The sequence below is a fragment of the Ranitomeya variabilis genome, chromosome 8, assembly GCF_051348905.1.
Source record: "Ranitomeya variabilis isolate aRanVar5 chromosome 8, aRanVar5.hap1, whole genome shotgun sequence".
Taxonomy (NCBI): Eukaryota; Metazoa; Chordata; class Amphibia; order Anura; family Dendrobatidae; genus Ranitomeya; species Ranitomeya variabilis.
In genome coordinates, this window is record NC_135239.1 from 201023723 (window position 1) to 201039641 (window position 15919).

The 15919-nt window shown below is 41.7% G+C and overlaps 1 protein-coding gene across 14 annotated transcripts in view; it reads right to left on the reverse strand.

Moving 5' to 3' along the window:
• FOXP1 (forkhead box P1) overlaps positions 1-15919 on the reverse strand; it is a 734927-nt gene that overhangs the window by 172694 nt on the left and 546314 nt on the right. For all 14 annotated transcript variants that reach the window (XM_077276201.1, XM_077276197.1, XM_077276196.1 and 11 more), the window contains one exon: positions 9133-9225. In XM_077276201.1, the coding sequence (XP_077132316.1) occupies positions 9133-9225 (93 nt within the window). The remainder of the gene's footprint in view (positions 1-9132; positions 9226-15919) is intronic.

The following is a 15919-nucleotide window of genomic DNA, read 5'->3' on the forward strand; positions in this document are numbered from 1 at the left end:
CTCCGAGCAGTCACAAATACTCGGAGACCACCCGAGCAACGAGTATACTCGCTCATCACTATTTTAAATATGATGTCACGTCATTGGCCTAGAACAGTTTGCACGGCACATAAAAAATATCTTGAAAAAAGATTAAACAAAGAAGAGGACTGTCTCGCCGATCCTCCACAGCTCTAGTTTTGATGCCGCCTCAACATCCCGCTCAGCCATTAAAGGGCTGGATCATTGGTGAGGACAGTAGTTGGCTGATCGAGAATTTCTGATGTGCAAAAAAGGAAGAAGAAACCAGAGGGACCAGGTAAGAAACAGATGGGAACTGCAGAAGATTGGGGAGGGTGAGCATTTCTTCTTTTTTTTTTTAGAGTATTTATTTCTGCAAACTAGTCTGAGATCTTAAGTAACATTTTTATCCATAAAAATGAAGAAATAACCTGTAAATTTTGTCTGCTTAGACCACACAATCTGTTTCAATTATTAATTTTTGCATTCTTTGTAAATCTTTTTTTTTTCCTTTAAAGATATGTTTACCTTGACCCGTAAAATGGAGTCTTTCCAAAATGACAAGTTGCTCTTAACATTCTACAGAAGGCCTTGTCTCTTTCACCCCCCTGGGGGAGTTATAGTGTAAACATGCCAAAGGGGGGATAAAAATTCCACGTTTTTGTGTTTTGTTTTGTTTTTCTGTTTAAAAGACATTTCACCATATCAGCTTCCCCAAGACTGAACAATGAATCCCAGTTTATGGGTCATGACCAGTTCATTGAGGGGTCAAGTCAGGCACAGACCTGCACAAAAAAAAAGTAGGTTATGGGAAAAAAAAAAAAATCAACATTTTTAAGTGACTATAAATTGTTTTTACGATTTCTTTTTTGGATTTGATTTATGATGAGGAGTTAGTGCCAGAGTGGAGTACTACATGATCTGTCGTAAAACATTCTTCGAAGGATGAGCTATGGAGAGAGGATCTAGTGATCGAGCAGTTATCAGAGCTTCTAGAATGGAGGAGGATTTTCACTAGACCTCCTTAAAAGGATAACTCTTTCGTTCTCAAATCAAAATGTTAATTAATTAGGCAGTTAATTACTAAACTATTGGTGGAGTCTAGCTGTGTGACTAACAAGGTTTTGAACGTCTATCGCTCTACACCATATGTCGTCGATGGTATTTTGCTGAAGGCATCAACAATGGGTCAAGTTCTGCAGACAGCTTTCACTTCTGTGGACCAAGATCTGTAGACCAAGTCTAGTGTCTACATTTCCAATCATTTTCTTGGGTATAATATACAGGATTAAGTTCACTTATTAATAGATGGCCATACAGATGTGGCCAAACAATTTCTGTTCATCCAATCATTCAACAGGTAACCCCAACCCTGCATACACAAGCATGCCAAAAAGGATGGGGAGTTGAAATTTAGCATTCTCAATTCTTCATCCCTCATCATCATCTGATTCCCTTGACATCATGGTGTTTGTAAATCAACCCATAAGAGTAGGCCCTAGTCGAAAGTAATGGACTCAAAACTAAATCTGTTGTTCCTTTGTGGCCAATTTTTTTCAGGTAAAATCCTCAGCCAATTGTAGGATGCACTGGTATCCATGTAATAGGTAGTCCAAGTAAGGCAAACACAGATGCCAAGTTTACATATGCCGATCTGCTTTCGGTAAGGTAATCCATTAATGGCCAACCATAACTCTATGCACACAGAACAAATCGGTGATACGATCTTTTTGAGTATACAGAATATAATTTTTATCTGCAGCACATCATCTGTTCACATATGGTGATGTCCGGCCAAGAACAATGATATTAAAAGGGTTGCCCTGTGAAGACAAGTAAGCACCTATCCACAAGAGGTGGATCCGTGTGGATATGACAGGTGGGACCTACACTGATCGGCAGAATGGGACTCTTTTAATCTCATAATGTGGAGAGTCAGATAACTGGGACCTGCCTCAGTTGGTAAAATGGGGCTCTTTTATCCCTGTTAGAATGGGGAGTCTGACAGCTGGAAACCGGTAACGATCGAAAGAATGGGCCTCAAACGCCACTCAATTTATTCCCTGTGGGGTTGATGAGCGCTCCGCTCAGTTTTTTCTGGCAGTCCCATAGAGGATGAATAGAGCTGCGGTCGTGCATCTGACCTTCCACTCAATTTTGTAACGGGGATAAAAGTGCCCTGTTGGAGATAAAAATTCCCCGCTCCGCCGACTGGTTGGACCTCCAATCAGTAAGTTCTCACTTATCCTGTTCAGACGATCTGATCTACGGCGTTCCTATAAATGCTTGTTCCTTGACCTTTGGCCCATCTTAATGGGTCTTTACCCCAGTTTCTCATGAGTGTAATAGGGGTGTAGTTTTCCGCTTTTTAAAGCCCCAGTCGAACGTCGGGGTCTAATAACCCCAACTAACAACACCAAAGAGAGTTCATGGTCCTCCTTCCTAACATTTTTAGAAATACTTAGAAACACAAAAAATGATCTCTTAACAGAATTCATGGTAAATCAGTTCCTTTCTAATATAAACCAATACTAGTAAAAAAATATATATTACCAAATCTAATTATTTTCCCCCGACTTTGAAACTTTTTGATTTTATTTCAAGCCTCCGATTCATTTCTAGAAAATCAATTACGTGAAAAATAAAGGTGCGCCTGTTTAAACAGGAGTTGGGGAGTAAAAGGTGCAAATAATGACAGAAGACGACAATCTTAGAGATTGGAGACGGCGACGCTACAAAGAAGCTCGTATGAATGACACTTGGAGTGTTCACCATTTCATCAGACGTTGGCTTTTTACATTATCCCAACTAATGCACTACTACTTCTCGTTGAATAGCACATTGTCATTTTTTACCAGAGCTCTTAAAAAAAAAAAGTGTGATTTCTAAGAAGACATTTTTTTTTTAATTCCTTGTATACAGCAAAGACTCTGAAAGTGAAGAATGAGTAAAGAATGGGCAGTCATTTGAATCGGTGAGTGACAGACTGGGCTAGCTCCCTGTATACATTAATAAATTAGAATTTTAATTGTGTCTCTAACTACGGGAGATGCTCTAGCCGTCTAATATGTACCAACAATTGGCAATGTTACGGAATCTGCATTGTGGCCTTCTTCGTTGACCCCGGGAACACAATTCCCAGTTTGACGACGGAAACCGTTTAGTTTGATCCTTTCAACTTATTTGAATCCTGACAAATAAGCTCACAGCTAAAAGGTCAGCCCAGCCATATTTCATCTTCTCCGGTTATTCCTGAGACATCTGCACAACAAAGCAGTCATTTTAGTACCTGACTTTAGACCTGGCTCATACAATCGCTGCTTACAATTGTCCCCGCGGTGAAAGTCTATTCAAAAGGCGTAAGGATCAGCAAATAAAATATTTTTAGAAGTGATAATTCACGTTGCTCGGCTCCCCGCACGCTTTCCAGACATTTCTCGAGACGGTAATGAAGAGGATTGTTACTTGGAAATGAAGAGGAGTCTTACACATTGAACATCCTCTCGACTATAAATGCCGGAGAGTTATAATCTATGAAATTTTACAATTGGGCGAAAATAAAAGAAAAAGAACAAAAACGGGAGGTTTTGCAACGTGAAATGAATATTATGATGGAAGAAGCCGTTATTATTCTACATAAAGATCTACATCTGTTACATCGTACATAAACACAAGAAAGACCAAATAAATTCAATAACTGGCAGGTCTCTTTCAGAAGTCCGATTTTTGAGTATGAGTGAAATTCATGTTTTTCTCGGATAACATTCGTACCCACAATATTCTATGAGACAATTAAATTTTTTCCTAGGACCGAGTGGTCAAAGGCAAATATCGGAGACATATCCGATTTTGATCCGAAGGTTGGATCAAAATCGTCAATGCGTCCGTGAAGAAATCGGACTGCACTTGGATGACATCCAAGTCAGAATGGAGAAGATGGAGATTTTTTTTTTTAATCTTCTGCCCACGTACAAGAAAAAGGATGACACTCGTACTACACTCTGATCAAACCCTGATCAGAATAATTGGGCCGATTTTTTCGCACGTGAAAATATCGGATGTGTGAATGAGGTCTCAAAATATTTTTGGGGATGGAAAGAGAAAAGGGATAAACATGTGATATTGTGATAGGGCACCACTGGTGGTAATCAAAGCGGATGAAGACAGGAGAGGCCCCTGTGCTAGAACAGTATATGGACTCTTTGCTGTCCAATAACATCTCATAATGTACAATTCCACCTGCTTTGGAGGTAGATGTGGCCCCCTTATCTCTCGGGGGTTACACCAATGGTATATCTGCCCCTGGTTGTAATGAACCCATCACTGATTAGTGGCCCAGAAGTGTAACGGAACGTGGGATTGCATTATGTCTACAAAAAGGTCACCCTTCTTACTTTGGCCATCAAACCTGCAGCACCATGGGAAGTAAGTAAGATATTGGTCGCCATTCCAACCCCCAAAGAAGCTGAGGTTTTGGGGGACAAGCCGACCCAACCAGCTGATCATAATTAGGGGTAAACGGTGACAGGTACTGTTTTTCCCAAAAACTGAGTGGCACTGGATGTGTAGCGTTAACATCAGGTATAAAGGCCATCAAAGTCATCCTTTATCCAAAGATTCAGTTGACTTGTCTATCTCATTATCTAATCAAACTGGTCAAGGCAGAATGTTTTTCAGCACCAACCACTTAGAGAACATGTCTCACCACTAACGCTGAGCAAAAAGATTTGTGTTGCCCTCGTCCGCCATCCAGTCTGGCCCTTGGACAGTCTTCACGTCTGCACCTGGCATCCTTGGCACCACTGACTTTTAATGGTTCCCATTGCACCAGGATATTGCGGGCACAATGGACATCATGATGGAGACCCAGTGACTTGACAGCATCATTACATTGCAGGGTCTAGCAAATGGGTGACCGACTGAGGATGCAAATAGGAGAATTGAAGACTGCCCTGCTCTATAGCAAGAGGAATCTTTTTGCTCAACTTTAACCTTTCCTAGCGATGCCTCTGAATAGCTTAGAAGTGTCGCTTATGGAAGCTTGCTAATTGACGTGAAACCAAATATTTGGGTTTACAAAGAAGATCAAGCCTGTTGCATTTTAACATGTCCAATCCATTGCTCTGTGCTTTTTTGCAGAGGAAGGTTGCTGGTACAGCAGGCTTCCTCCTCGCCATAAACTATTTTGATTTGATAACTGTGAGTAGGATACAGAATGAAAAATTCTATTGCTTTTATTTATTTGCAATCTGGATTACCATGTGAAGCAACATATAAGGGGATATTTACCGTTTTGCCTCCTATATGGTGTAGACAGTTGCCAGCCGAGAGAATGCCGAGTGCACCTGTGTTCTCTATAAGGATTGCAAGTCCGAAATTGGTCAAGCCAGATGTTTACCTCATCTGACGGAGTAAACTGTTGGCTCAGCACATCAATATTGCCCAGTTCCGCTGACATTAGATTTATATGTATGCGGTCCTTTTGTGTGGGGGGGGGGGGGGTTGGTGTCTCCTAAAGCAGTTTTTGAGGATGCAATGACCTAAAAGCATATTGTTGACGAGAAAACTTTTTTTCCCACAAATTGTTTGCCGAGGTTCTGTTTCTTATCTACTCAACCTTCTGAATCGGCCTCTCCAGCGTCTTGTTTACCTTGTGCAGTAAAACAATAGTGGTCGGTCACATGGATTATAATTCTCTATCACTAAAAGTCAATAAGTGACTTAAACTGCATTATTATTGCAACAGTTTTAGTTAATCATTGCCATAAAGCCAAACTATGTAGAGATGGGATAAACAGAGGGACGCGGAAAATCTATACAATCCATAATTGAAAGTCAATAAAACTTAGTGCTTGTGTCCTAATGTCCCATGGCGCTTTCTGTAGACTATGACCAGTGATGGCCTCCATCCGGTGTGGTGAACCTTTACACATCACTCATGGAGATTCTCATGGACTCTACATAAGACACCCACTCATGAAATCACTTTAGTAGGGTTATGTTGACGCTGTGTTTAGTTGAATATGTTTAGAAAAGTCAAAATCGTTTCTGGTGCAGATGTAGAACGTAGTCGTAGGCTCATCCATGGAGACCAAAAAAAGTGACTTTGGATGGAGTCGGCATACCTTCACTTTTCTCCTTCATAGGTTTATTGGGAACCTCTGTATTTTCACCAATGACCATCGTGTATGATTATATACAGGAGGTAAAAATCAGAAAATACTCTCAAACTATAACTCTATGGTATAGAAACACAAAGAGCCAAACCTGTTGGATTTCTGCCATCTTGAGGATCTTGGTTTATGGCACTTACGGCTCATAACACGATCATATACACTTCTGTAGCATCATGATACCGCTATCCTGCGGTTATGTAGCCCTAGCCTAAAATGTTTCATGACTATAACCCTATCTCTACAGGTTACATATCTGGCAATCAGCTGATCACCATAGGTCCCATTCCTCTAGGTCAATACTCTTCCACTAATGCATCTGACTATGTAATTTGTGGATGTCCCAAAACTGCTAAAGAGGAAGCCACTCTTCCTGTTCTGTTTCTCAGAGGGGTGTCCGGAACAGGGGACCCCCTCTACAATCTCTATATGTTCTTAACAGTCAACTAGTTCAATGCCCAAAACAGGCAAAATCCATTCACTTGCAGGTCACCAGCTTTTCTAAGTGAAAAGAAAAATAGCTCTCATTATGTTAAACGAACCCTCCAAAGACTGTGTGGGGTGCAGTAGACATGGATCTTCTCTTTATGGTGTACCATGCACCACCTCCTTTAATCAGCCATACTCTTTATTCACCTTAACTCTGTATAGACATGCAGTCTGGATTTAGTTGAGCAAATGGGGAGAAAGGAGTATGCCGGTGACAGACACCTGTGGTAGCAGCTTTTTCAGGGGAAAACAAAAAGGATTAGGCATGTTGAAATATAACATGCCCAACCCTTCATTAAAAGTCATCCACACTTCCTAGGAACGCTCATCTCACCATAATAGGGCTTTGAAAAGATGTTGCCAATCGCCGGATGAATGAGCAAAATGATGTTCTACACAAAATTTCATCATTCTCGGCAGCACATTTTTCTTGTGTAAACATGGCTTGTGCTGCCTAGAACAGTCCACTGAACAATCTATTACAGAACGCACAGTGAGAATCTGCCTATGTAAAATGGCTAATAAATGACCGCCGATCTGTATGTATGTGTTATTTAACGCCGCAAAAATGGGTGGTTTAAATGGACCCTTATCCTGACATTTGACACCGGGGGAGAGTCAGGACCCCCCCCATACGCATTGCACATAGTGTTTCCTTAAATATGGCACCCATTCATCCACATGGATAATTGATTACAATAGTGTTACTGTATATACATTTGGAAGCCGTAATTGAACCTTTGCAGCAATAATCAGTGATCTATTGAGAGACGGACAGACGGCGGTGTGGCATACCACTGTGTGCTTTTATGTCAGACAAGACAATGCCGTTCCCTGTACTTAACATTCACCACTACTCATGGGTCACCTATACTCACTGGAGAGGACTGCGCTGCCTATAGGCGACATTGAACGAGTTTATCTCGTGGACAAAGACCACATTTGGCAGCGCTCAACTCCGGCTGAGCCAAAAGGGGCTGATGTATATGCAATTTGTCTCAGAACACTCGCCTCCGACTTCTTCTCCTGATATATTGTTCCTTTTGCAAATAAACTCCTCTTACAAGAGACAGGTCAAGTCTTTCATTTATCAGTTTGGGGGGAGCAGACCGTTCTTGAATTGTAATTTATTTGCTACTCATTCCAGGTTAAGTAGTAGTTTGGCACAAGGCTTGTAACTTCAAAAAGGACAATGGAAGTAACAGTCCAGTCGGAATGGAAATTTAATATTTAACGTTGCTACCTTTGGTCAAACTATGGTGGCCATTCACCTTCACAAGCTGTCCTCCAGACTCCACCATACATATGCATGTTCATTTTGTGTTCTCTCAATTTCGAAAGGGATTTAAAATCCCTGCAAGACCCCTATGGTGGTGTGACGCTGACCCACTTCTCACGGACAAGCTAGGATGGTACGTTATAAACAGAGGGGTGAGACAAAGGCGCAGTTAGGTCAATGTCATGGGTAAGAATTCTAAGAAGGTAGCGGATAAAGGCAAAGGGGCTAGACAAATGGATGGTCAAAGGCAAATCCAAGGTCAGGCAACAAAGATCAGAATATGACAAATCAGAGCATACACACACCACCTGAGCTAAGCTACTGGCAACCTTCTAGTCATTGTCAGCCAACTAAATAGCCATGTAGCCACCCATATCAGATGAGACCTCATAACGCCCCTGGTCCTATAGGACAGCTGAGCTGTCACTCACAAAATCCTTAGTACACCGCGAGTAGTGGAATCGTGATAGGTGGTAGCTTATTTTTTCTGAGAACATAAGGATCATGCACTAAAATTTAACATACTCGATCCTTCTTATCCTTGTTGGGGATGAGTTCGGAGACTTCATAGTCACAAGATAATTGGCCGGTGAAGTTTGGATGAATTTGTTCTAGTCTATATGTGCACCTTATGGCTTAGACTGTCCTATGCCTTCCATCATGTCATACAGGTCCTATAAATGACAAATCACATGTAATAGGAACCTAGGAGGACAAACATAACTTGACATGATGGAAAACACCATAAAGGGCCAAGAAGAGGAGTAAAGAACACTTCAAAAAATTGGAAGTATTCAATATCAAAGAAGCAGATCTTCTATTATTCTAACCTTTCCTCATAGTGAAGAGAAGGATGGTAACTACTTTTAGACATCTAACTTCCTGGCCACAATTGGCTTGTCATAACTTTTTCCCTAGGTTCTGAAGTCTCCTACATATATTGGGTTTGATTTCACATAGCTGTCAACTCAAGTACACTTGCTGGTTGCTAATCTGTCCAGACAAAATCGGTACCCTTCTTGCAACCATGAATTGTAAGAATGAATAACCAATAAACATATTTTTACAATTTTTCAAAAAATGTTCATGACCACCATCACCCATCGTCTGTCAGAGACCAAAAACAATAAAATTCTCACGTTCTCAAAAAAAAAAAAAGACCCCAAAACAGCACATTAACTAGATTCCTACCTGGAGGGATGGTTGCTTGTCATTCCTCTTGTGAGCCTTTAGGCCAGTGCTTTGCTGCTGGTGTATTAATAGCTGCCGTGCAACTTGAAGAGCCTGAAATGAGGGGAAAAAAAATATACAGTGTTACGGAGACCATCTTACTAGATAATGTTTGTCTTTCTCAGTAAGAACTAAGGTCCAGATTTATCATTTATGATATTTTTTCTTTCTTTGTGTCTTTCAGTATTCGTTGAGTTGATTTTTTTTTAGCACCAAATTATTCAAATTGGTGCAAAATGGTTCATGAATTTTGCATAAAATAATAAATGCTTTTTATTTTTAAACCTTTTTTTGTGACTTAGCATGAAAAGTTGAATGTTTTGCTAAAATGAAGCAACATTTTTACAAAACTGTAAGACGTAAAATCACTTTGGGGTTAGAGATTAGACAGGGGTACAATTGCGCAAAAATTTTGCAACTTTTTAAAACTTTGTAATTGATGAATCAGCTAAAAACATCTGAAACCTCCAAACTACGATGAAAATAGCTAAATATAGAGGCAAAAACATATAAAATAGGCTTTAAAATAACAATCAATATGATAAAGTTTTCTTCCTTCTGGAGAACTAATCTACATACTTTTTTCCCAAGGAACATTTCGTGTTTTAAGTCTTGATAGATCGGCTGAATCCCATCGATGAGAACCAGTATTCCCAAAAAAACTTTAGGGTCAAGTAGCAATATTAGTTTCTGGCTGTGTGACCAGTTCACCCTGAATTAATCCTTGGCACAGAAGGAAGCAGTGGTGAAGCAAAGATCAAAGATAAGAAGTCCTCCAGCCGTAATCCAAATAAAACGTTGACATTTTATTCCCTAAAGTAGCTAAAAATTGACACACCCAAGTACAAAGAAGTATTGGTTTTCCTTTACCTATGCGTTTCAGACTGTAACTAAGAAAGGTAATACCAATTTTTATCCAGATTACGGCTGGAGGACTTCCTATCTTTGATGTGTAGCCACTAGACCTTAAAATATTGCCTTTACTAGCCAGAATGGTGGGCTCCTGAAAAGATCTGTTCCTGCTGCAGATGGCTCAACATGACCAAGTACAACCAGTTTGATCAGCAGCTAAAAAGTTGGGCACCCGCCTGCAATTTTAGTTTTTAGACCAATGATAATCATCCAATCGTTACGGAGTTCTCACTTATAGAAGGAGGTGCCCAGTTTGGACAACCGCTTGTTAAGGGCACCCAATATTTTCCATAATTTTGGCTCATTGTGACTATTTGCAAAGTCACAAGGAGTTTCCATAGGTGGACCACACCATAGTAAGACATCAACAGGAAGGTGTCGAAGTTTTCTAAGTGACAATAGGTGCCCGTATGAAATTAGACTAATGACCTACGTTTTTCTTTTTGCAGATATCCGTGATGACAAAACAACCTTGGCATGCAGAGATTACATTCCGATTCATCTTCAGATGGTGGCATTTAAAAAAATGGAGTGCATTTTCTTTGGATGAAAAACCATGCAACGCTGTTTGGTTCATATAAGATCGGTTACATGAGCTGAAACACGTTGCATGCCTTTTTATCCACATAAAAGTCCACTCCACTTCTTGGAATAAAATAATCTGAAGAGTGAATTGGAATTTGATCGATTATCTGAATAATGGCCATGAGGTTTATTTAGGAAGGTTACCAGGGTGGACCGGCGGAAGCAATCTATATTGCTACATACATGTGTTTGTGAAATCTTGCACAAGCGAGGATGCATCCTCAAGACCTCTGATATACTAACTCTTGTGTTCCTTCTCATCTCCCCTTTTTCGAGATTGTTTGCTGACAAATATTTTTTTCTTTTTGGAACCTCATGGGTCCAAATCTCGTGCCAATTTTGCATGGAAGACACATGGTGGTAAGAAGCTCAAGCATTAGCTGGTTTGCAAAGTTTTGAAAAAGGAGATTGGTAAATATAATATACTATTCAAAAGTTTTACTGTGGTCCGTTAAGGAACATTACTCAACAAAATGTATTTTTTTGCATCCATCCCAGAAGAAAATTCCCTCCACAGTAACTACTTCTATACTTCAATGAACGCCTTTCACTGGACATTTCCTCGATGAATGTAACACCCAACAAAGACTAAACATTTGTGAGCAAATTGCCTCATATTATTTATCGGGATGTTACCCCGAAGTCCATTTGGAAGAGTTCTACAAAATGATTTTTTGCTAATCTTGGATGAATCCTAGTGGACTGTGCAGAACATTAGCTCAGCCAGAGTCATATGATGTGGAAGTGACAGCTGAACTAGGCCCGGTACTGCCGTCATCTTCAGACACATAAAACTAAGGACTTTCTCACTGAAGCAGGAAAAAGTTTCTAATCGGAAGGACAGTCTCGCCTGTGCAAGAAGCATGTTAAGACTTGGACAAAACAGGATGATGTATGTCAACTTAATAAAAAGCTTGTACATTTTTCTTCTTTTACAGAATTGTTTGTTGATGTGGCTATTCAACTAATAAGAAATAGTTTGGACAAGTGCAAATATTGTTTTACTAAAATTGCACACAACAATGCCACCTCAACAATGCAATGTCATTGAGAAGCTGTCGAGCTTGAAGATTGCTTGAGGTTATGAGCCAGTCTGGCCTATGGATTTGTAAAAAAAAAAAATAATATATTCTATATATATAGAAAATTTGGCTCAATTAATCATCTTAGGTCTAATGCAAACCCTCAATAGCAGCAAACTAAATCCTTATATCTCAGTAGTATGGACCCAAAGTAACTCGAGTTGCCACCAAAATATTCTTGAAGCAATTTCCTAGGAAGAAATCCCACTGTAATACAAACGTTTTTGTGTTTTTATTTCCTCCAAAGGAAACAGGAGGTATGATGAGATACATTTGCTGCCATATGTTTGATTGACAGGTGTTACTTCTGGTCCCCTGTTATGATCCTAGTGGCTGAGGATCACAAAACGGACTAGCTAAGTTTATGAACATAGACACGAGCTCTAGGGAGGTGGTAACTGAACTGACCGCAAACCTGATCCTAACCAACACACTAAAGGTAGCTGGTGAACGTGCCTAAAATCCTGGACGTCTCGACGCAGCCTGAGAAACTATCTACTCCTGGAGGGAAAGTAAGACCTCACTTGCCTCAAGAGAAATCACCCCAAAGATATAGGAAGCCCCCAACAAATAATAACGGTGAGGTAAGGGGAAAACAGAAACGTAGAAATGAAAACAGATTCAGCAAATGAGGCCCGCTAATACTAGATAGCAGAAGACAGATAGTGAACTGTGCAGTCAGTAAAAAACCCTATGCAAAATATCCACGCTGAGAATACAAGAACCCCCACACCAACTAACGGTGTGAGGGGGGAAACTGTCATGGTTCCCAATGGCAGGGAAACATCAGAACACAAAAATAACGGACGAGCTCTGGGTGATGGAATCTAAAGCTGACCGTGAGCTAAATCTACCACACCACTAACAGTAGACAGGGAGCATACCTACGGCTTCCTAGATGCCACGCGCCAGCCGGAGGACTAACTACGCCTGGTAGAGGAAGGAACAGACCTGGCTTACCTCTAGGGAAATACCCCGAAAGATGATAGCAGCCCCCCACATGTAATAACGGTGAGTTAAGAGGAAAAAGACATACACAGTATGAAAGTAGATTTAGCAAAGAGAGGTCCACTTACTAGATAGCAGAAAGATACAAAAGAGGACTTCACGGTCAACTGAAAACCCTTTCAAAAACCATCCTGAAATTACTTTAAGACTCCTGTGTCAACTCATGACACAGGAGTGGCAATTTCAGCCCGCAAGAGCTTCCAGCTACAGAGAGTAACAAAAACTGCAAACTGGACAAAAGATACAAAACAAAAGGACAAAGTCCACTTAGCTGATCAGCAGACTAGAAGCAGGAACATGCAACCGAGGCTCTGGTTACAATGATGACCGGCAAGAAAAAGACTGGAGAGCAAGGCTAAATAGGAAACTCCCAAACGCTGATGGAAGCAGGTGAACAGAAGCAGCAAAGTGCAAACAAGTCACCAGTACCACCAGCAACCACCAGGGGAGCCCAAAAGCGGATTCACAACAGTACCCCCCCTTAAGGAGGGGGCACCGAACCCTCACGAGAACTGCCAGGGCGATCTGGATGAGCCCTATGAAAGGCACGAACCAAATCCGAGGCATGAACATCAGAGGCAGTTACCCAAGAATTATCTTCCTGACCATAGCCCTTCCATTTAACCAGATATTGAAGTCTCCGTCTGGAAATACGGGAGTCCAAGATCTTTTCTACCACCTACTCCAATTCACCCTCCACCAGCACAGGAGCAGGAGGTTCAGTAGAAGGAACCACCGGTGCCTCATATCTCCGCAACAACGACCGATGGAACACATTATGGATAGCGAAAGATGCCGGGAGGTCCAAACGAAAGGAAACAGGGTTAAGAATCTCCAAAATCCTATAAGGACTGATGAACCGAGGCTTAAATTTAGGAGAAGAAACCCTCATAGGGACAAAACGGGAAGACAACCACACCAAGTCCCCAACACGAAGGTGGAGGCCAACACGACGACGGCGGTTAGCAAACTGCTGAGTCCTCTCCTGGGACAATTCCAAATAATCCACCACTTGTCCCCAAATCTGATGCAACCGATCCACTACCGCATCCACTCCAGGACAATCCGAAGATTCAACCTGACCAGATGAAAAACGCGGATGAAACCCTGAATTGCAAAAGAAAGGAGAAACCAAAGTGGCAGAACTAGCCCGATTATTAAGAGCAAACTCCGCCAACGGCAGAAAGGCAACCCAATCATCCTGATCCGCAGACACAAAACACCTCAAATAAGTCTCCAAAGTTTGATTAGTTTGTTCCGTCTGGCCATTGGTCTGAGGATGGAATGCAGACGAAAAAGACAAATCAATGCCCAACCTGGCACAGACTGCCCGCCAAAATCTAGACACGAACTGGGTACCCCTGTCAGAAACGATGTTTTCCGGAATACCATGCAAGCGAACCACATTTTGAAAAAACAGAGGGACCAACTCAGATGAGGAAGGCAACTTAGGCAATGGCACCAAATGAACCATTTTAGAAAAACGGTCACACACCACCCAGATGACAGACATCTTCTGAGAAACAGGGAGGTCCGAGATAAAGTCCATAGAGATGTGCGTCCAAGGCCTCTTCGGAATAGGCAAGGGCAACAACAACCCACTAGCCCTAGAACAACAAGGCTTGGCCGAGCACACACATTGCAAGACTGCACAAAAACACGCACATCTCGAGACAGGGAAGGCCACCAGAAGGATCTAGCCACCAAATCTCTGGTGCCAAAAATTCCCGGATGACCTGCCAGAGTAGAAGAATGAACTTCCGAGACGACTCTAGTGGTCCACTCGTCAGGAACAAACAGTCTACCAGACGGACAACAATCAGGTCTATCCGCCTGAAATTCTTGCAAAGCACGTCGCAAATCTGGAGAGACAGCAGACAAAACCACTCCATCCTTAAGGACACCAGCAGGTTCAGAATTCCCAGGAGAGTCAGGCTCAAAACTCCTAGAAAGAGCATCTGCTTTCACATTCCTAGAACCCGGTAAGTACGAGACCACAAAATTAAACCGGGAAAAGAACAACGACCAACGTGCCTGTCTAGGATTCAGGCGCCTGGCAGACTCCAAATAAATTAAATTCTTGTGATCAGTCAAAACTACCACCTGATGTCTGGCACCGTCAAGCCAATGACGCCACTCCTCAAATGCCCACTTCATGGCCAAAAGCTCCCGATTACCAACATCATAGTTTCGCTCGGCGGCCGAAAATTTTCGCGAAAAGAACGCACAAGGTCTCATCACTGAGCAGTCGGAACTTTTCTGCGACAAAACCGCCCCCGCTCCGATCTCGGAAGCATCGACCTCAACCTGAAAGGGAAGAGAAACATCAGGCTGGCGCAACACAGGGGCAGACAAAAAGCGGCGCTTAAGCTCCCGAAAGGCCTCCACGGCAGCAGGGGACCAATTGGCAACATCAGCACCCTTTTTAGTCAAATCCGTCAGAGGTTTAGCAACGCCAGAAAAACCAGCTATAAATCGACGATAAAAATTAGCAAAGCCCAAGAATTTCTGGAGACTCTTCAGAGAAGTAGGCTGCGTCCAGTCGTAAATAGCCCGAACCTTGACAGGGTCCATCTCAATAGAAGAAGGGGAAAAAATATACCCCAAAAATGAAATTTTTTGAACCCCAAAAACACACTTTGAACCCTTTACACACAAAGAATTCTCCCGCAAAACCTGAAAAACCCTCCTGACCTGCTGAACATGAGACTCCCAGTCATCAGAAAAAATCAAAATATCATCCAAGTACACAATCATAAATTTATCCAAATATTCACGGAAAATATCATGCATTAAGGACTGAAAGACAGAAGGTGCATTAGAAAGGCCGAAAGGCATTACCAAATACTCAAAATGGCCCTCAGGCGTATTAAATGCGGTTTTCCACTCATCACCCTGCTTTATCCGCACAAGATTATACGCACCGCGAAGATCTATCTTAGAGAACCACTTAGCCCCCCTTATGCGAGCAAACAAATCAGTCAGCAAAGGCAACGGATACTGATATTTGACTGTAATTTTATTCAGGAGTCGATAATCAATACAAGGCCTCAGAGAGCCATCCTTTTTAGAGACAAAGAAAAAAACGGCTCCTAAAGGTGATGAAGAAGGACGAATATGTCCCTTTTCCAGGGACTCCTTAATATACTCGCGCATAGCAG